Below are 22293 nucleotides of genomic sequence, written 5' to 3' on the forward strand. Positions count from 1 at the left end.
TCTAGCCGTAACCATATTGTGGTTCTAGTTTGATATCAAGTTAGACTCGCCCATTTTAAGTCCGATTTCCCACTAAACAATAGGAGCCCAAAATTTGGTATTAGAGCAAATAAGTAGTCCATTAATAGCCCATAATTTTGGCGTTTGAATTTTTTCCATCGGACCATTCTAACTGTAACCGTATGGGAGGTTCTAGCTTGATATGAAGCTGGACTCGCCCACTTTGAATCCGATTTCCCGCTAAACAGTAGGAGCCCAAAAATTGGGATTAGAGCAACTAATTAGCCCATAATTCTGGCGTTTGAATTTTTTCGATCGGACTATTCTAATCATATGGGGGGTTCTAGCTTGATGTCAAGCTGGACTCGCCCACTTTGAATCTGATTTCCCGCTAAACAGTAGGAGCCCAAAAATTGGGATTAGAGCAACTAATTAGCCCATAAATAGCCCATAATTCTGGCGTTTGAATTTTTTCGATCGAAGTATTCTAACCATATGGGGGGGTTCTAGCTTGATATCAAGCTGGACTCGCCCACTTTGAATCCGATTTCCCGCTAAACAGTAGGAGCCCAAAAATTGGGATTAGAGCAACTAATTAGCCCATAAATAGCCCATAACTCTGGCGTTTGAATTTTTTCGATCGGACCATTCTAACCATATGGGGGTTCTAGCTTGATATCAAGCTGGACTCGCCCACTTTGAATCCGATTTCCCGCTAAACAGTAGGAGCCCAAAAATTGGGATTAGAGCAACTAATTAGCCCATAAATAGCCCATAATTCTGGCGTTTGAATTTTTTCGATCGGACTATTCTAACCATATGGGGGTTCTAGCTTGATATCAAGCTGGACTCGCCCACTTTGAATCCGATTTCCCGCTAAACAGTAGGAGCCCAAAAATTGGGATTAGAGCAACTAATTAGCCCATAAATAGCCCATAATTCTAGCGTTTGAATTTTTTCGATCGGACCATTCCAACCATATGGGGGGTTCTAGCTTGATATCAAGCTGGACTCGCCCACTTTGAATCCGATTTCCCGCTAAACAGTAGGAGCCCAAAAATTGGGATTAGAGCAACTAATTAGCCCATAAATAGCCCATAATTCTGGCGTTTGAATTTTTTCGATCGGACCATTCTAACAATATGGGGGGTTCTAGCTTGATATCAAGCTAGACTCGCTCATTTTGAATCTGATTTCCCGCCGAACGGTAGGAGCCTTAAAAATTGAGATTAGAGCAACTAATTAGCCCATAAATAGCCCATGATTCTGGCGTTTGATTTTTTTCGATCGGATTATTCTAATCGTAACCGTATGGGGGGTTCTAGCTTTATATCAAGCTAGACTCATCTATTTTGAATCCGATTTCCCGCTAAACAGTAGGAGCCCAAAAATTGGGATTAGAGCAACTAATTAGCCCATAAATAGCCCATAATTCTGAGATATGTTCCGGTCGTTTTGGTGTTGGTGGTTGGTCTAACTTGACACGCGTCTAAAGGAGACTGTGATGAAGAGAAATTAATGAAATAGTGGAATGAAGAAAGTCGGAGGAAACGGGAGAACTCCGAGAAAACCTACGCACATGGGGTTTGTCTACCAGAAAGGTCACTTGGCGCCAGCTGGGATCGAACCAAGGACCCCGTGCACCAGGAATCACGCTTAATACCCAGTTGGGGGGGGGCATGGTGACGTAGTGGAAGAGCGTCTGATACGAAGGTTCTCTGATTCGATTCCGGCCATATGAGTTTGTGGTGGTCAACATCTTGTCCGCAGGTTTTCTTTGGGTTCTCCCGTTTCCTCATTCATATTCCATTACTTATTTTATTATCATTAATCATTCGTCTCTTTTAGCCTACAATGGACAATCGTAGGACGAAAACTAGAAATTTATTTTTGATAGTTTGAAGCTTAACGTTCTGTCCAGCACCGAGACTATATGAAACATGAACCTACAGCTTAACGTGAAATCCAAATCTTGTGAGTTCTCATTGGGAATTTGACCCGAGTCTCACACGCTTCAATTTTGAATGTGAGTGTTTGTACAGTGTCTGTTGGAAACTCTTTAGGACAACTGTTGCTGTCAAACATATACATAGCTTAAATAATGCGTTAAGAAGAACTGAAAAATGAGATATTAAAACTTGGTAGGAAATCTGTAATAAGTATGTTGTCTTTCAACACCTCACAAATGAGTATTAAAAAGGGGGGCCCCGAGGCAAGAGTTTTGTTGGCTGTGTTTATTGGCGGCATTTTTAATGTGTAACAACAATCCACCTATATAGAGGCGGCCAGGACTTTTATCCAATGAGTTTGTCTGAAGCGATAACCAACTATTCTGCCTGTAGGTCTCCCTTAGCAGGGTATCTGTCCTCAGCTGTGGACTATTTTTGGGGTCGGCAACTCACCAACACACGCAGAAATACCACAGACTATTCAAAACGCCCCCTCCTCTTTTCTTTCTTTCTTTCTTGTGTCAGACATATAAATGTTTAATTTCAGGCAATGAACTTGCAATATCATTCTTCATTAGTAAGGAAGGACTTCTGAGCAACTATGAGTCATACGGGATTATAGTTATCAAAACTTTTTTTGTAACTCTTACGTCTTGAACTTGACCGTGAGTCGTTGCCTTGAACTTATCCGATGTTGTAGAACTATGTGCATTCTATTCTAGTTAAGTCTTGAGTATTTTCACTCCGCAATTAGATACTGTACAAGAGTAAATGTCAAGAAGCTAGGGTTACTTGTACTCAGCGACGAGTACGTACGTAGCTATTAGGAAACAATGTGAGAGAATACTCCCACTCGTTTTATAATTTGATCAGGATATTCAAATGTGATAAATAGTTTCTAAACATGAAAACAGTTAAGTCGATTATTTCTATTTTTTACAGCAAATTACTGAAGCATTCATTATTTTTTCTTGAAAAAATATTAAATTAATTTATCGCATTTGCAGTAAGTAAGATTGTACAATCTCATATGCATTCATGAAAATACTGTAGTAAAAATTGCTACTGGAAGAAATGTATTTTTCTCCAACTCTACCACGTTATTACGCATATTCACCATTAGATCACCTTCTTGCTATCCATGAATATAATCAAGCCACGCCACAGCTCACTATAAACCCTGTCGTCGTATATATTGTCGCCATCCGTTCATCCATTACACATAATTTCATGAATGCACTCCTTTGTTTTCTAACAGCGCTCCAAGTGTCTAAACCTGCTCTGAGTAGCCCCAGACAAGGGCGTCGATTACTCTCTAAATTTGGGGGAGCCCATTCAGATGCAGACGGCATATATATGAGGATTTTAAGACAAATTGCATTCGAATTATGCCAAATATTGTATATTCACAAATACAATGAGGGGGCCCACATGAGCTTTGGGGAGCCTGGCCTCCCCCAGGATCGGCGCCCTTGGCCCCAGAGCAAAAAAAGAACACAATTGTCGCAACTAACATCAAAATGTCCTTATGTTCTGTTATCTGCACTTCATTTCATCATACAAATCACATATCATATTCAGGACACCTTCTTCCGTATGCCTAACCAGATAACTATATCAATAAATAAATAAATAAATGCTGATACACATTTCTCAATGAAACTACCAACAAATAAACATTCATGGCCTCAGAGAAGGTGTTACCTCCTGCAGCCCGCAATCTTTGGATGGGAATGAAATTGTACTTTAAAACTGTATTTTCTGAAAATTTTGAAACTGAAACTAAATTCTTAAAGTATAATTTGACTTTCTAAGAATATTCGTGGCTCCTCCTTCCCCTTATCCTTCTTCTTCTTCTGCATATTATTATTATTATTATTATTATTATTATTATTATTATTATTATTATTAGTAGTAGTAGTAGTAGTAGTAGTAGTAGTAGTAGTAGTAGTAGTAGTAGTAGTAGTAGTAGAAGAAGAAGAAGAAGAAGAAGAAGAAGAAGAAAAAGAAGAAGAAGAAGTCCGCTATCAATTTGAGATTCATCATTAATTATGTGTAATTATGACAATTTTAAGTTTTGCTTTTATTACTGTGTAATTTTCTCTTAGATTTTTTCCCTCTGTATTGACACTGTCAGATTTGCGTGAACAGTACTAAGAATTCGTACGTCGTGGAAGAGACGTAGCAGAAAATGACGGAAAGAAAACTCTGAAAACAGGATAACACCGAGGAGGAAACTCGGAAGTTAAATTATCGAATGGAACAGACAGAGCTACGGAAGAATTCTGAAAAGAATATAAAGGACGTAGAAGAAATAAAAAGAGTAGAGAAATATAAAGAAATCCCTTTCTCTTAATTCAACGTCCCACGTTATGTTCTTTAGGCTAAAGGACACGAATGTTTATAAAGGAACTGGTGAAATGGAAATGTGGAGGAAACGGACCTCCATCCTCAGAAATCCTACTGGCACGAAGTTAGCTCAATATCAAGAAATATATTCAGTAACATTGTTTTCGTCTGTAGTAGTCATTTTGTTTTAATAGAAAGTTTCTACTGATGTCCTCAATCGAGGACTAGAACTGACAAAAATAAAAAGTTATCATATACTAGCATATATTTATTACCCACTTCCCTGGGTTGAAATAAATAATTTAAATGTACACTGATAGTGACCATTTTCGATCATTTTTGTATATCTTCCTCCCCCTCCCCCAAGTGGCGGGGCTGATTTTGGATTTAAACCGGATCGGAAATGTCACTGTTCATCTGAATGATCCCGAAAACTGGATTAGACACTAATATTGGTCATTTTCGATCATTATTTTTTATAGCTCCCCGTCCCCTTCCTACGTGCTGCGGCACACGGCATCAGAATTGTCACTGTTAATCTCAGCTACTCCTAAAACTATAGATTTGACACTAATATTAATCATTTTCGATCATTATTAAATGTTTATCCCCCTCCCTCACTATCAGAACTGCTCTCATCAACCCCGAAAACTGGATTCAACATTAATATCGGTCATTTTTTGATCATTTTTAAATTTCTCTTCCCGTTCCCCTCCACTACGTTTCATCGTCAAAGTAAATAGCCTGAAGTAATCTCTGCCCCTAAACTCATGTATGTTGAAAATTTGATTCAGATTGGTTGGATGGTTCAAGAGTGATGAAGTCACAAAGGCAGTCATTTTTATTTTATTTTTTATTTTACACACACACACACACACACACACACACACACACACATATATATATATATATATATATATATATATATATATATATATATATATATATATATATATCCCTCCCCTCCCCTAGGTTGGCTCGTCAAAGTGAAACGATAAAAATCACCCAAGATCCGACCCTCATATATGTTGAAAATTTGATCAAGATTGGTTGGATGATTCAAAACTAATTAGGTTTTATTAGTGTTTATTTATACGTCCCCCTCCCCTCCGCCTACCCTAGGATCTACCGTTAAAGTGAAATTACAAAAATGTTTCCATATCCGAACCTCATGTATCTTGAAAATTTGATTAAGATCGGTCCGATAATTCAAGAGTTATTAAGTTACAAAAATAGTCACTTTCAGTAGAAAAACGATCTCAGGTCTGAACCTCATCTATGTTGAAAATTTGATCAAGATCGGTCGACTGGTTCGGAGCTATTAAGTTGTATTTATTTTTATGCCCCTCCTCCACTCCTCAGTTCTACCATCAAAGTGAATAGCGTAAAACCAGCCCAGCCTTGAACTTCATCGATGTTACAAATTTGATCGAGATCGGTCAGGCGGTTCAGGAGATTTAGTCACAAACATAGTGATTTTCAATTTTATATTTATAGATTACACAGGTCTGCAACCAAAAAGCTGTTTGCATAAGTTTTAGTTGATTTTTACGCTTCTGGGTGCATCGAAGTCGAAAATGACCCCCGTTTCTTCCGAGAACGTCAAATTTTTGCACAATCGAAATGTAACGTGGTCAAACAGGTAGCTGGAAATCGCTAAATTGCAAATGCATCACACGAAAATAAAAAAATGAACATGGAAGATTAAATGTATTTGTGCTCCCTGAAATATGAAAATACATGTATATTGGTCCGGATGGGGATCACTGACACATATCGTAATGTGTCATGAATGAGAGTACGAGATTACAAAGAAAAACCAAAAACAAATCTGTTCATAAAACGAATTTAGTAAGATTACATCTTAGAACAGTAAAACGTTAGTAAGTAGTTCTGGCTACACTGTTTTCTGCTCAAATACTACGAGTACGCGGGTTTTTGTTGACCCTCATATTAGAAAACTCATATCCGACAGACTTCATCAGTTCAATTACTCCAACTCAAAAAGAGGCTTGGGTTGCCTTTACTGTGGTCATCAAAACATTTTTGGGAAACCGAAAGGATCCACAGTACAAGTAAATGGTGGAAAAAATGTTGCAAGCGTTCCGTAAACTTGGTTACTCCATGAGCTTAAAAGTCCATTTTCTCAATTTCTACCTCGACTAATTTCCTGACAATGTGGGAGCAGTGAGTGAAGAGCAGAGGGAGAGTTTCCATCAAGATATCAAAGAAATCGAACGAAAGTATCAGAGGAATTATAGTGTTACGATGATGGCAGACTACTGCTGGATGTTGTTTAGAGATCTTTCGGCAGCCACCTATAAAAGGACAAGCTCCAAACGAAGTTTGACCTTTAAAAAAAGACTATTTCACAAGTAATCTTTACGAGTGGGGTATTACTTTTATGTCTTCAGGTGTGCGTGTTTCTGTACATTAATTTGTGTTACGCTGTTAATGATGTTTCTGTAAATCGCAAATTTGTGTTCATATTTTTGTTCAACAATGGCCACCCGTTTGTTCGAAACCCAGACGTCCCGGACAAAACGGTTGTCATTCCTGGATTCAGCGCACCCCAACACATACGAATCAGTTAACTAAACTGAAACAGCTTAGCATTGTTTTATTTTTGCAGACCTGTGTTATCAATCAAAATTGTTGTGGTGTATAAAACGCCAAGCTTTTCTTCTTAATGTACGATATATATATAATCATGTAGTTATGATTTGGAAGTTAAAATATTATTTATTCATAGTATCTTATCTAATGATCTGTTACTACAGTATAAATGATTTCTTCCAAGAAAACAACGCGTTTTGGGAATGCTTATTATAATTATTATTTTAGTTCTGATGATTGTTTTGTTAATTACTCCAACATTCTTTTACGCCTTTGAAGTAACTATAGAAACGGATTGTCGGCAACAAAAATTAGGTCAATAACAGAGTAAGATAAAATAAACAGTGCGTAATTAAAAAAAAGTGTTTTGTGACAAAAGTTAATTCATTTAAAGTATTCATAATCTTGTATGTAGCTCAAAGTATATACAGGGTGATTATAAGTGATTCAACAGTTTTAAAGTAAAATATGTCGAGTATGTTAATACAATACGATTTTGCTAGCAATGAAACGAAAGAACGTATTTAAAATTTCAGTTTCTCATATTTGTAATCTTGGCTAGTGGTGACAATTGTCTGATGAATAATTTATAATCATCCTGTACTTTTTAAGCTCAGAAACCTGACACAGTGTCTTATGTTTCACTCGCAAAACTCATATTGATAGTTATTATTGACGTTGTTAAGAAAAATATCAAGGACAATGGCGTAGTATCTTAATTTCAAAATAATTTATATAATATAAGCTAATTTATGTTCGTTACTAAATATATGTACATACTAATATTTTTCTTTTCTCTTTTTCTTTTGCAGAAGCACGTGGTTAGCACGGATAGATGCGGACAATTAAATGTCTATGTTCAGGTAAGCGAAAAAGTTTTTGCTCAAATTTTATTTTTGCGTAATTTCTTCGATAAAAGGAAGGTTTGGGTAACTAGAGATTTTCAAGGTTGTAGAACCGAAGAGGAAAATAAAATAATATCTTACCAAAGTGGGAAAATAATTGGGATAAGACGTTCATATATTCCAGGTAATTTTCCCGGAAGTATTTATAGTAAAAGTAATAAGATTGTCAATCCACGCTTGGTTTAGTTTCATTGAAACAAAAGTTTCAGAGGCAATTTACAGCATTCATCTTCAGAATTTAGTTGATAAAAAATATACTTGCACATCCGTTATGACATAATTTTAAATTTTGTATATAGTAGGGTCTAATTAGAGCATAATTTTAGTCATGGGTAATGCTCCAAAATCTTCTGCAATTCGAATTACCAGTTTTAAAAAGCCAAACAAGGATAATTATAACGAACTGGAAATCGAACAAGCTGTGTGATGATAAGGTGCTTACGCCAGGACATGTCTAATCAGATTTACGATCGGTCATTCTCCAGCCTAATTTCTCAAAATAGTAAAGTGCATGTATTCAATAATAACATTCGTCTATAATAATAATAATAATAATAATAATAATAATAATAATAATAATAATAATAATAATAATAATAATAATAATAATAATAATAATAATAAATGAAGGAAAGAATTATTCAATATTAAATATCAAAAACAATTATTTCTTAAATGTTCAACAAGTTATTACAAAAATCTGAAATCTCGTTTAGCAATAATAACGACGTAAAACTAACAACAAGTTTTTCAAAAGTTCAACGTAATAAATGTAGTTTAAAGAAGCTTTTAACGTTTAACAAGCGTTTTTCATCTGAATAATTATTATACAACTTTTATCTGTATCTTTATTTAACTATAATATAATTTTTATCTGAAAAATGTAATATATTGTCGCCAAAGGAATACAATTATATTTCTTTCCATCCAATCTTCACATTACAATCTTATTAATTTCTCTTAGTCCTGTATTTATTCTTCTTTTATTTTATTCCTCTTTTACTCTAACTGTAGCTTTTTCATTCTTCTTAGGTGTAAGATGTTTCCAAGGTCTTCATCTCATTTTCCATGTTATCAATTCCGTATCTTGTGGGAATGGAATATTCGCCACACATGTTAGGGCTAATTCCAAGTTATTCTCCCTAAGTTGAATTTTAAAATTAATGTCAAAATTATTGTAGCACAACATTCCAAATATTACTCAATTTGTAGTGCTTTCTCTCAATGCATTCACATTGAGGCATTTAATTTCGTTGCTATTACCTCTCTATCTCTATGTTATTTCCTTATGTTTATCTTTCGTTATTTCTTTATGTTTATGATTGGTTTACTGATAATGGAAAATCTTCAAATAAAATTTTATGATTTGCTTCCAAATCGTGTTATACTAGTCTAGATTTTTCTGAGCGATATAAACTGATACGTCATCTACACTCTTCACATCAAATCCAAATTGTACGTCCCATCTGCCCTATATTAGGATTAGGAATTATGTTTATGGGCTTTTTGCATCTTTGTCCGTTTTAGTCCATCGTGTATGAGGTATGAGTTTCTTGATGATCACAGTACCTAGGAAGTTGGGTAAGAAAAAAAAAGAAAAGGGAAGGAAGAAAGCGACCTGAAACCTTCATGTTAGGTACCATTCCGGCATTTGACTGGCGTAATGAGGAAAACCCAAGAGAAAACTTAGTCAGGATGGCCGGTATGAAAAGGCTTTTACAACTTTTCAACCGACCAGGCGCTGCTTGCACTATGCTAAGTGGGGCCACACATTTGACCTCTATATATGGCACAATTACATGAGATGGAATAAGATACCTGTAATGTTCAGTCATCTTTGGTTTGTCCCAGAGCGTAATAACCTATTAGTATTATTGCTTGTAAACAATTTTGTACAATAGAAATCTACTTTTAAGGGTTAAAACATCATTTGAGAAGAAGTATGATGGAAGATAAAGTAAAAACTTGACCAGATTCTGAAACTGAAAAACCAGGACACTCACGGAAATTTATCGAATGACGCACTTTCATTTAAACCTATCACAGATTCATAATCAAAAATAAACTAATATATTGTATGCTTCCACATCACTCCATGAGGCACCATTTTTTTTTGTTTAATCGTCACAATTGCAAAAATAATAATAAATAAATAAATAGAAATGAATGAGTACTTTTTAAGAACTCAGCCTATAATGAAGCCTTCTTATATTACCTTGAAGTATCTTGCTCACATCAGAGATGATGAATGTATTTGTTTTTCTACTCATCAAGTTTTATATAGATTTTCAATTAAACTGAAAATTTTGATTAATGATAATTTTTCTGCTTGCATTTTATACTAGTTCTATTGTACACACCAAGTTGATCAGCCTTAATTTCATAATAAAGAAGTTGGGTTGGAGAAAAAAAAAATCTTTGAAAATCATCAAACATTTCTCTAGTAAGACAAAATAGGATTTCAATCAAACACACTGAGTACCTTCTGAAGCGCAAGCAGAGATATCCATCATGTTTTGATACGCAACTTGAAAGTAAAACCAAGTTTTTCGAATTAAAAAAAAAAAGTTTTTCGAACAAAGTGATCATTTTTATAAACCGGAGCATTTTGATGTCCCAAAAAATGTTCTTGGGACACCTGGACACCTAATGGAAAACCGCAAGTATCCCAGGACGTCTGATCAGTCTGAAAAGTAAGTTTATTTTGTAAAGTTTTAGTGGGAGACCAATAGAAGTATACATCGTTAATTATATCAATTACTTACAACCAAACTTTGTCGGTTATATTCTGCTATACTCGGATCTTTCCCGTGCTCGTATACTCATATAGAGAAAATTCCTAATGCATTGTTGGTAGGTTTGTAAAGATCGCCTCTCACTATCTATATTTTGATAAACAATGTTATTTTATACAATGTGTTCTAAAAGTCTCTAACCGATTTCACTAATTAATAAAACGAAGAGAAAAAGGACCTCATTAATTCCTTGCAGAATTTCTAGATGATAACCAAACTATTTCCAACCTTTTATGCATCATGTCTAATGTCTGTTATATTAGTCAGCTTATCGTATGCATGTTGTTTTTCACGAAACTTCATAAAAGTAAATCCAATGACGCTATATCTGGGGATCAAGGAAACCAGAGCATGGGTCTTTCGCGACCAATCAATCTAGCGTTGAAGTAAAATTTTAACCAATCACGAACAGTGTAGTCGTAGTGACACCGTCAAACTAGAAAATGATGTTCTGCTGTAAATACTCTACTTGTAGGAGGAAAGAAATTAATATGATGTCAAGGAAAATGTTTGTATTAACAGTAACTCTCTTGAAAAAGAACGGTTCAATTGTCCGGTGACGCATCATGCCACACAACACATTCACCTATTCACCTTTGGGCCTATCCCTGTCCATTTGTTAACTACGTACTTTTTGGGCAAGTGAAAAGTAGACATGTCGGAGAAAACAGAATGTGATCCAAATAATTGTGGTTCCGTTCAATCCTACGCAGCGTGTCTATGTCAGAGAGCTTATCATCAGAGTTCACACGATGCAGGAGCTGAAATTTATTAGAAGCTTTATAGCCGAAGCTTTATATCAACTGAACTCTCTAACTTTACTTTATTCTCTATGAATTGGTGGTGGTATACATAGCTGTCTTGATGCTTCCCGAATCAACTTACATGAACTTCGTTTAGATGACTTACAAACTCGTTCAATATCTTCCTCATTTCTCATCTGTCTTTCACTTTATTTTTTTTTTTCAAGAACACACTAACTTTCTGCACCAATTCTTAATATTTTTCGAAGATTGTGGGTTCCGCTGGCACCTTGCTCTGAAGTTTCTTTAACTTCTGTATAATAAATTATGTTTTGAAATGCAACGTTACTATTGTGCTTTCTCCTTCACCTCCATTTTGCTGAAAAAGACGGCCCATCAACCTTACTGTAGAAAACTATAATTACCAGTAGAGTACGAAACTTTCTGAGTTTGACAATTGAGTATGTATTAATAAAACAAAAGTGGCCAAAGATCTAAATATATTAAAAACGCTTGTATAACGGTTTCGGCAATGTAAATTCGCCTTCATCAGACACGCTATCTGTTACAAATACATAGCTAGCTATACGTTGTAGCTAGCTATACGTTACAAATACATTAGTAGCTATACGATACCTACTAATACAATAGATTGATTTTTGTTCGATAATATAAACGACTTTTCTTGAACTCTAACGCCAGAAAATTTAGTTTGATTCAGAGTTCTAAAAATCTACGAAATAATGATTTTAGAACTCTGAACCAAACTAAATTTTCTGGCGTTAGAGTTCAAGAAAAGTGAACCAGATGGCGTACGTTTAAATGAGTAATATGAGTCAAGACATCGAGTTGCGGCGCTATTATTTCAGTTTATGAGGCAATTGAGAAACAATATTATTCTAAAAGCTTACCAATTGCCTCACAATGCCGGTTTAACACCAAAAGTATGTGCTCTCATTGGACTTCCGAAAGTTATTTAGGTCTATAGTTACTGAAGTCATTTTTACATGGAAATATTTAACAATGAAATAGAACTCGGATAATCTCTATACTGAAGGTACTATTCGCCTGTGGTAGTGAGGGAAAGACCATAAAATCTCACTTAGGGTGGACGGAAGCCGAATTTAAACCCAAGATTTTTACCAATTGCTAGACAATACGCTAACCCATTTTGCTCGATAAGTACGCTATTTCATGATTTCTGCTTCTTATTTCTTTCTTTGCCCCATACAAACTTGGTCAAACCTTTCTTGAGGTTTGACAATATATTAATTCATACACTATGTAATCTTATGTTATTTCTTCTTATATTATATGTATTGATTTCAATTGTTTTGTGCTATATTGTGGTGATAGACAGCAGTAAATGATTTTAAGGACTAAAATACTGTACTAACATGAGCCTTCAGCTTTGCCACGTTTTGAAATTTTAGGTAAACAACAAATTTTGTATTGGCCATCTATACAGGTGAATCACTAATGTTTGTTTGCTTTGCCACACACTTCAATTGTGTCGTATATTAAGTTCATTGGTTTAATCTACATTCTTTTGCCTCTCATTTTAATTCTTTTTTGTACTTATTCTGTTCCTCTTATTACGATACAACGGTTACGGAGGAGCAGGCCCGTATCCAGGGGGTCTAGGGGGCCGCCCCCCTAAACTTTTGCTACCCCCCTAAAATCTTCACGGTAGGCTTGCAAATGAACTATAATATGGTGATAAACTATAAAATAGTTGGATCGAACCCCCTAACTTCAGCCGGCCCCCTACACTTTTGGGCTGGCTACCGACCTGCGGAGGAGTACGGCCAATATATTTGTAACAGTTTTATACCATTTTTATTCAGTAGGACTATATATGTGTGTGTACTTAATACTACATATAATGCTAGCTTCACGATTTTATGAGGAAATAACTAAGAAGTAAAACAACATATACCCATACCCGATGTTTTATTTGCAGGTTTCTCCGAGAAGAATTCTGTAAAATTATGAAATATGAACAACTTGTGAATCTTCTAAAAAGGGAAATGGTTACAAAGCTGCCATAATTATTTTTTATTTGAAAAGTGTTACAGTTTTGATTATTATATCTCTTTTATCCGTACCTTTTTATCCGTCAGGAATTTTGGCCATTTAATGTGATTTTCCTATTAACTCACAATTTTGTTGGATACCAACTTTTCTTTTTTCTCAATTACTACTACTATACGATACATAGATTGAGTATGTGCACAGTGACGTAACTAAGGGGGGAAAACGGGGCTTGTGCCCCGGGCACCGGATTGGGAGGCCCAAAACTGGGCAACCATTTATTCCCACTAAAGGCAAGGAAAGAAGTTTTAGCAAACTAAAGATCATTAAAAAACCCTCAGAAACTTAACAGGACAACAGCAACTCACTAACCTCAAGATCATATCCATAGAGCACATCCCGATATAATTCCAAAAACCATTGTGATTTGCAGTTATTAAGATAAGACTATAAGAATATGTCAAGCATGCTACTCTCAGATTGCTTGGCAATCAAATAGCCTATTTATTAGGTTGGTGTTTTATCTTGTACTAAAAATTAAATTATGTACTGCAATTTTGAAATTAAGCTTTACCACTTGAAGAAAAAATGGATAAGGAGAATTACTGTGTGATGCCAATGTCAGGTGTACTCGGGGAGCGTTTTGGTTTGGTTGATCAGGGGGGGGATGCTAAGGCGAGTTCTTGCCCCGGGTGGCAACTAGTTTAGTTGCGTCGCTGAATGTGCAGGGGACATATTCCTATGTTAAATCTCTATTAGCATCCTAATAATATACGGCAATTATGGGCAGTAAATACTAACCAGAACTTAATGCATAAAACCTAAATGCAAAGTTGAGAACTATTTGCATTATACCCAGTCGAAAAAGATAAATTTCATAAAAATGATTTAAGAGAAAGAAAAGATTTTTCCACGTTGAGTAGACAGGATTAAACGTAGAAACTACGAAATAAAAAGTTTAGAAGATCGGAAATTTCCTGGTTTACACTTCATCTTACGAAACAAACAGTGCATCTGCTTAAATCTATTTCTTTATTGTTAATGTTTGGCACAAGTTACTTGAATGTATCAAGCGTCTACTGGATACTACAGAATAATGAAAATAGTAAAAATTATGATGAAATATTGATCCATCAACAATATAGTGGAAACTAACGGAAATGTTCAAGAGATTAGCCATTTATATGGTAGTCAATCTATCATCAAATATGAGTGTCACCAAAATCTACCATCCAACTCACCCCCCTTACATTCCAGAAATAAAAGTGCTCTCAAAGAAGCCAAAGGATTGCACAAGTTTTCATATTTTTCAATAAAGAAATCGCAATTAATTCCAGAGAAGCCCAAGACACGAATTTATTAACGAGTTATGAAATCATATTATCATCTTTGTATTACGTAGCACGTAATATTTACAAACCTTCGTCATAGAATTAAAGAGTTTTAATAAGACAGCAACAAACTACAAGCACAAGTATTTCTATGGATACAAACAAGTAGGCTTAAAAGGAAAAAGGAGTGGATATTTCTAGTATGGGATACGGTGAGTATAAAGGAACACCAATTGCCAGTAGATGGCAGCACGTTTCACTTAGCTTTTGATTTTTTAACGAAGATGATAATATTCACAATAGCTGAGTCATTTTCAAATGATTGTCAAAGCTGACGCTATGCTCAAAGACAAAGTAAAGCAACAGTCAGAGGATAATCCGTGCACTTTTTAATTGTTTCTTCTCATTTATTTTTGAGACAAATTTATTTCACACCGCAGGATTACACTTCCAGCGCGCCCGTGGATCAGCCCCCCTGAAACTTTCAGTAATTTGTTGGTATGTATGTATGAATGTAAGATGTGTGTGTGTGTGTGTGTGTGTTATCAGATATTTAAACTGAAGGGAATACCTAGAGCCACCAAATTTTGTACAAAAATAGGTTTACACCAGATCTAGTAGCGTACAAAGCTTTTTTCTTTTCTTTTCTTTCTTGTTTTCTTTCTCTTTTTTTTAGATTTTCGACTCGAGGGGGAATTCAGAGATCAAAATTGAGGCAAAATTTGTAAATAATATTTACAGTAAACCATAGTGACTGTAAGGTAGGCAACCCAACCATTCTCCCTGTAATGCAATTTGCATACCTTTCAGATCTTTTGTATGTATTTAAATGTCGTGTGAAAAACAGACATGTCAGCTGTTCCGAGAATCAATAAGAATAATGCCAAAGACACTGATCGTCGTTATTTATTTTATACGCTTCTCTAAATTGTCTTCCCGGGTTCGATTCCCCTGAGGAGATCATGTGGTTCGGATTCCACGTTAATCAGTAGGTCCCGTCTCATATAGCCTCGCTGTTGAAAGAGACGTTAAACTCAAAATCAACTCAACTCATTTAAAATGTCTCGTACACATTATTCTTCTCGTGTGAAGAACTGGTATTTTAGCTAGTTACAATACTAAATTACAGCTTAACATGCCCATGAAGTTTGAGCTGCATTAAGTATCTTCCATTTTCATTAAACTATTATGTCATTTAAAATAAGTAATATATATATATATATATATATATATATATATATATATATATATATATATATATATATATATATATATATATATATATATGTGTGTGTGTGTGTGTGTGTGTGTGTTTATGACTCATATTGAATCGAAACTCTTAATCCATACTAGCTGTATCCTTTTTAAGATGAGAACACAAAGAGCACTTTGGTCGATTTCCGATAACCCTCGTCAAACAAAAGAACGTAACTTTGAGAGGAAAACTTTTGAAGTTAGCACCACTTGATCCAGCAAGTTGTAATTACGTTCCAACTCGCACACGCTATCGTAAGACACTGCGGCGCCAATGCGATTATAATTCGGAAAAGACGGAAACCTTTGAAACATTATGTTTAATACATGCTTTTTATGATTGATGCTAACGCGACGTTCTATAGCATAAGCCCAGCGCTCAATGGAGAGCTCTAATCAGATCATTTCTTTTTAACTTTTATTCATGCAGTTTTTGAAGCACTTTATATGCAATACGCAAACACAATGCTATAGTGAGAACTAAGAGAATACCAGAATATTCAGTCACATTCCTAAATTCATCTTTCTTTAGCTCGGTCTATCAATTGTGATCTTCTCCTTCTTTTAACGCCAGCTCCATTTTCTAAAATCTGTTGTCTTACTTACCTTTTAGTCGTATTCTGTGGTGAGAGTACAAGGTTATCAAACGTTATTATTTTGTATCTCTATCTATTTATCTCTTGCTACTGTATATACAGAATTAATCTTATAACTTAAAGAAAGCAATTCTTGCTTGAACTGTCATAAATTTGATCTTATAAACGACTTTAACGACTGACATATAGTTTGGTAAAAACCCACGCTCGGACAGGACAAGAAAAGAAGCGATTTAGTTGTTCCAACTCGGGAAAACTGAACCAAAAGATTAGGCTGAAGAAACAGATCAGAACGCTTCGACATCTTGCAAGCAACTTTAAAGATTTTCATGGAATTGGGTGCAAACCTGTGATGAGGTACGACACAGCGATTTAATCAAGTATTAACTTTGGGAAAAATCGTTTAGATATGTATATAGATAAAGTTATTGACACGTGAAATACACCTTCAAAATAGCTTTAAGGATTGTAATGAGATTTCATAGAAACATATTTTCGAGTGCAGAAAAGAGATTTGGCCAAAAGATTTATGAAAACTTATTTACGAGCCCTGTATAAGAATTCATTTCGAGCCAATCGTAGCGATTATGGTAGAAAGAAGTAAATCTGTTTACGGCGACAATATGTGAAAAATATACAATGAATAGTTCAGTGGTTCTCAGCGATTTTTTTTTTTTTTTTTTTGCGTGGGCCACAGCATAGTTTCCTTTGTCGAGTATACCCGCAGCACACTAACGTACGAGTTCACAACACTGCGACAGACTGTCTCGCGTTCAGCCTAATATTTAATTACTATTGTCTACTCTTGAGCATCTCTGGAAAATAAATATTTTTAAGCCTTAGAAATATCTTTTTTGGTCTTTTTTTTTCATATTTACATTGAGCTATATTATGTTCATTTATATTCCATCTTCATTCTCAAATTACGTCGGAAGTTTCGCAGCACACACGCCGAAACTCGCGGAACACTGGTTGAGAACCACTAATCTAATTAGATTTCAAATTCTGAGAAAACTCATTCAATAGCATTCAATAGCAGTTTCACAAAAAACTAATTTAAAGGTTAACGATTTTATAAAACAGTGAATCTACATTTTTGTGTGCTAGGAAACAGTTTAGGTAGGTGTCGATTTTTTTATAATTCTTATTTAAAAATATATTATTTTAATAATTCTTATGTAAAAAAGACCTTGTTACGATTCGTTTATATATTATTTTTCTATATATATATATATTATTAAAGCTGACGCTATGCTCAAAGACAAAGTAAAGCAACAGTCAGAGGATAATCCGTGCACTTTGTAATTGTTTTTTCTCATTCATTTTTGAAACAACTTTATTTCACACCGCAGGATTACACTTGCAACGCGCCCGTGGTTCAGCCCCCCTGAAACTTTCAGTAATTTGTTCTCATCTTAAAAAGAATGTGAAAAAAAGTCTGTTCCAGATTCATCTTTCTTTTTGAGACATGGGACAGCACTTTTTCTGACCCCATGTTAGACAGAAAGATTTAGAAAAAAGAATTGAAGATTCTCTTTATTTCCATTGGTGTAACTCTCAAAACACTGTAAAAATTCGTTAAGAATTGTTGAGGTTTGAATATGAAACGAGTTGTCAACCGAAGTTTTCAAGTTTAAATAACATAACAGTTTAAATGTGTAACAGGACATTTAAATATATTTTCTATAAATTATAGAAAATATATTTAAATTTGTGTTCATATACACAATATGCAAAGTGCAGTAAGTTTCGTAGTGAAAAGGAAAAATATATCCCTTGTTGGGTGTGTTAGGGGAAAATCTCGAATCAGATTCCAATCTAACTGCAAACGAATTCAAATTACTTTGGAAAAAATCATCAGTAATAGAAGTGGCACCGGTCTAAATGACAATCGAAAAGTAGTACAAAAAGGATATTTGAAAAGAATGAACAAATTCGAAATGATGTTTTCTTTGATATTCAGTATAAATGCTTTTGTACCTAGCGAACAATTGTCGAAAGTACTTCAAAATTCTGAAGCTTCTGCTTCTGGAGCTAAAAGAGCAGCAACGATTCTAGAGGATACTCTATGAGAAACTTATGAACAGGCAGTGCATTTGCAAACATCTATAAGGAAGCAAAGGAAAATACAAACATATTGTACTTTAATTGCCTACTTCATCAAGAATAAAAAGAACACCAACTAGCTTGGAACAGAGTGATAATCCTTTTAAAGCAGCTAGCCTAGAACCTGTATCAGATCTTCGAAAAAAGTACTTCGAAATCATTGACTATTTGCTGAATGAACTGCAGCGTCCTTTCTATCAGCCAGATCTCAAACAACTCATAAAACTCGAGAAGATACTTTGTGAATCAGCTGCATGTGATGGTGAGTTTTCCTCAAGAGATTATTTGAAGCAGGAGTTGGAAGTTCATGCGTCGGATTTTAACCTGGATAGATTATGCGCTCAGCTACTTTGATGACCACCAGCATATTAAAAACTATTAGTGCTGAAACCCCAACTGTTTGCAGCCTTCTCGACCAAGTCTTTCGTCTAGGAACTCTCGTTCTCACTGTGCGACCTTCTTTAGCATCTTACAAAAGATCATTCAGCTCTTTGCATCGTCTAAAGGACGTTCATGATGCAGAAAAGAATGTGTGCATAACGACCAGGCTTCAAAGTTATATTTAAACATCATATAAGAGAATTTATATCAAAGACAAGCGAAAGGAAAGCCACTTTTGGTCAATTTTGGAAAGAAATAAATCTAAAATCCAGTAAGTGAAAATGTTAAGCGTTATATAACCAATGCTTTATATTACAAAATAGCGCTTAAAATTCAATATAAATGTGAATTGTTCCTTATCAATTGTGTCGTACTTTATTAGTGTGAAGTGAAGTGAATATAATGACATTAGGAAGAGAGATGAATGTAATAATAAATTGGATACACTGAAGTAAGTGTAGTAGCCAATTAAAAGTACAAGTAACTCTGGCTAATTAGTGTAATTGAAATTTCTACATAAATTTTATGAACTCTTTGGTGAAAATTGTATCTTTCGATTTCTGGCTCGAAGTCAAGTAAGTAGAAAAAACATATTTTCTTATTTTTTTACTTGATTATGTAGAATGTTTTATAAAGTTTACGTTACTTTGTACTACAAAATGCCACAAAGTTTGTAGTTCTAATAGTAATTTCATATTACAATGTACTGCAACACCAGAACTGGCTTTTTAAAAATATAATAAAGGTTATTGCTGTATAACAATTTTAAATAATACAAAATGATTTTCAGTGATATTCAAATGATTTTAGTTTCACGTTGTGTACCTACAGTAGATCTCTAAACTATTTGAATTCAATGCTGAAACCTTAAGAAGTAGATCTAGAAGTTATGGTTGCATCAGAAATGAAAGCCTAATGCATATGAGAAAGTTTCCCGCTATCTCTTACAATTATTACTATCTAGGAATCAATATAGAAGTCGGGAGCTGTCCCCTTAAGGAATTCGTTGTCGTCTCAGCATCCGGCTCCTAGCTGTTGTAATGCGCCCAGCAGTGACGCCCGCCGTCGGCATGCTGGTCAAATTTATAATGATACCACTCTCTGAACCACAATGTCGGGGTCACATTACTACATGGCCGACTTGTTGCCGTAATAAAACGACTTTTCAGCCGCAATGACGGTTCTAGAAAGGCGTGCCACCATCTGGATGGCGGTCCTTCTTCCCGGTGACGTGGTGGCTTTATAGGAATAATTCTGCGAAAGCGTATCGGCATGTGGTCATTGCTTCGCCATGTTTCAGTAGACGGATTTCCTAAATGGGCTAGTGGTCTAAACCCACAATTTGGAGGTTTAGCTGTAGCATGTATTTATCTCTCTTACATGCACCTAAATCGTGTACATCCACAAACACTTCCATCTTAGCAGCACTGGCGCAAATCTAGGGGGGATGAGAGAGACATGTCCTTTCCAACCTTGGTACTGGGGGACTGGCCTCCTCAATAATCCGATTTGAAATGTGTTTTTTTGGGGGGTTGAAGAAATGTGATGATTTGTCTCCGATTGCCACAAAGGAAAGTGAGATAAAATTAATGTCTCCCCAGAATAAGGCTCAAATCTGCCCACCCCCCAATGTTGAAGACAACTCTATTCCCGTGATCTTCCACAACATTGTTTCTCAACTTCATAATTGTTTTGAACATCGCTTTAAAAAAAATATGGGAACGATCTTACCCGTCCCCCCTTCCAATGTTGAAGACAGATTTGCGCCTCTGGGCAGCTCCACGAATCGTACCGAATTATTCCGATGTTTCACACCTGAAACAAGGTATATGATCAGTGTAGAGCCCAAGCATCACGAGTTGTGTTCACTATAGTATCATTGGAATAAATATTATTAATGATATAATCATATAGTAATAATATTAATACTAAGTCAACTTACTATATTGGTCATAGAATTAGTTGTTAAATGATTTGAATGAGACCACTGGTTAACGGGATGGTGAGTTTCACAAATAATAATTTCTATGATTCTTAAATATTTAAAAGCTTCTTGTAATTTAACTCATTTTAAAAAATGATTTTTTGGTGGAGGAGGGGTAAAGGTGTTGTCAAGTCTTCCTGCTGGATAGACGCCTGTTAGTTTGCACTTGTCAGTGGTAAAGGTATATAGCAACCTAATACCCATTGCATTCAACTTAATCTACGACACGAAAACACAAAGAGCTAAGGAATTGTATTTGTTACTCATATGTTACTGCTAAAAACAAATCGAGCTTACGAAGACAAGTCCTCGGAGAAAACAAATGAAAAAACAATAAACACATGATACAAGTTGTCCCCTTTAAAAAATGCAACTAAAAACCTAAGCTTCTTTTCGCTCTCTAGCCATGTTAGTCCTAACGCATGTTTCCCTCAGGATCTAAGGGAAAAACGAATCCTATTGATCCACTAAGCGTTCGTCATCAGTCTTTCGGCTAACGTCACTACCGGTGCCCTGCTGACGTCACAGCCACTGTGGAGAATATATTTTGAAGGTTATCGCAGATGTAATGTGTGTCTGCAAAATAAACGAAGCACTTGCGTAACAATGAAATATATATGAGCAGTTATATATACGTACACATATATACATGAATTGTAGTTGAAGTGCAATTACGTTGATAAATGATCTCGGCTGCGTATTTGTAATAGAACAGCCAGTGTTGCTTCGTGACGTTGTTTATAATAATGTGATTATTCCATTTCATATATTACTCTTTACATGTGTCATTTCATCTGTCTTCTTCACACAACAATAACAAAATATCAGATAACAAGCGTATAACAATACGTTGCGGAAGCTTTAATTTAAACAGGTAGTCGAGTTACATATCTGGCAGACAAAAACAGGTAATTTCTGAAATTACATGATATATAATTGTATAAATCTAGTGAGCTATTTAAAATAGAAAACGACAGACTGTACGTAAAAATAATTGCGATGGGCTTGTTGTGGAGATGCACTGCAATTAAAATATAAAAGCTACTATAATATGTTGGATTGCTTGTGGTGCAAATATTCCATGAATTCCGTTTTACTTAATCAGTGGTTTATGTATTTGTGGTTAGGGGGTGCAATGGGAGTTTCTTGTGGAAGCATGGTAAAATTAATATGTTCTTTGTTTACAAACATTGAAGCTGTTTCTTATTAGCATCTATCTTAACCACGCCATTGAGGAGATACATGTCAGT

The 22293-nt window shown here is 35.2% G+C and overlaps 1 protein-coding gene across 5 annotated transcripts in view; it reads left to right on the forward strand.

The window, feature by feature from the left end:
* The window catches only part of LOC145691975 (uncharacterized protein ZK1073.1), a 463195-nt gene that overhangs the window by 336248 nt on the left and 104654 nt on the right, over positions 1-22293 (forward strand). For all 5 annotated transcript variants that reach the window (XM_081767283.1, XM_081767277.1, XM_081767291.1 and 2 more), the window contains exon 2: positions 7727-7777. In XM_081767283.1, the coding sequence (XP_081623409.1) occupies positions 7727-7777 (51 nt within the window). The remainder of the gene's footprint in view (positions 1-7726; positions 7778-22293) is intronic.

This window comes from Thermobia domestica, chromosome 1 (assembly GCF_964235325.1).
Source record: "Thermobia domestica chromosome 1, izTheDome1.hap1.1, whole genome shotgun sequence".
Lineage (NCBI taxonomy): Eukaryota > Metazoa > Arthropoda > Insecta > Zygentoma > Lepismatidae > Thermobia > Thermobia domestica.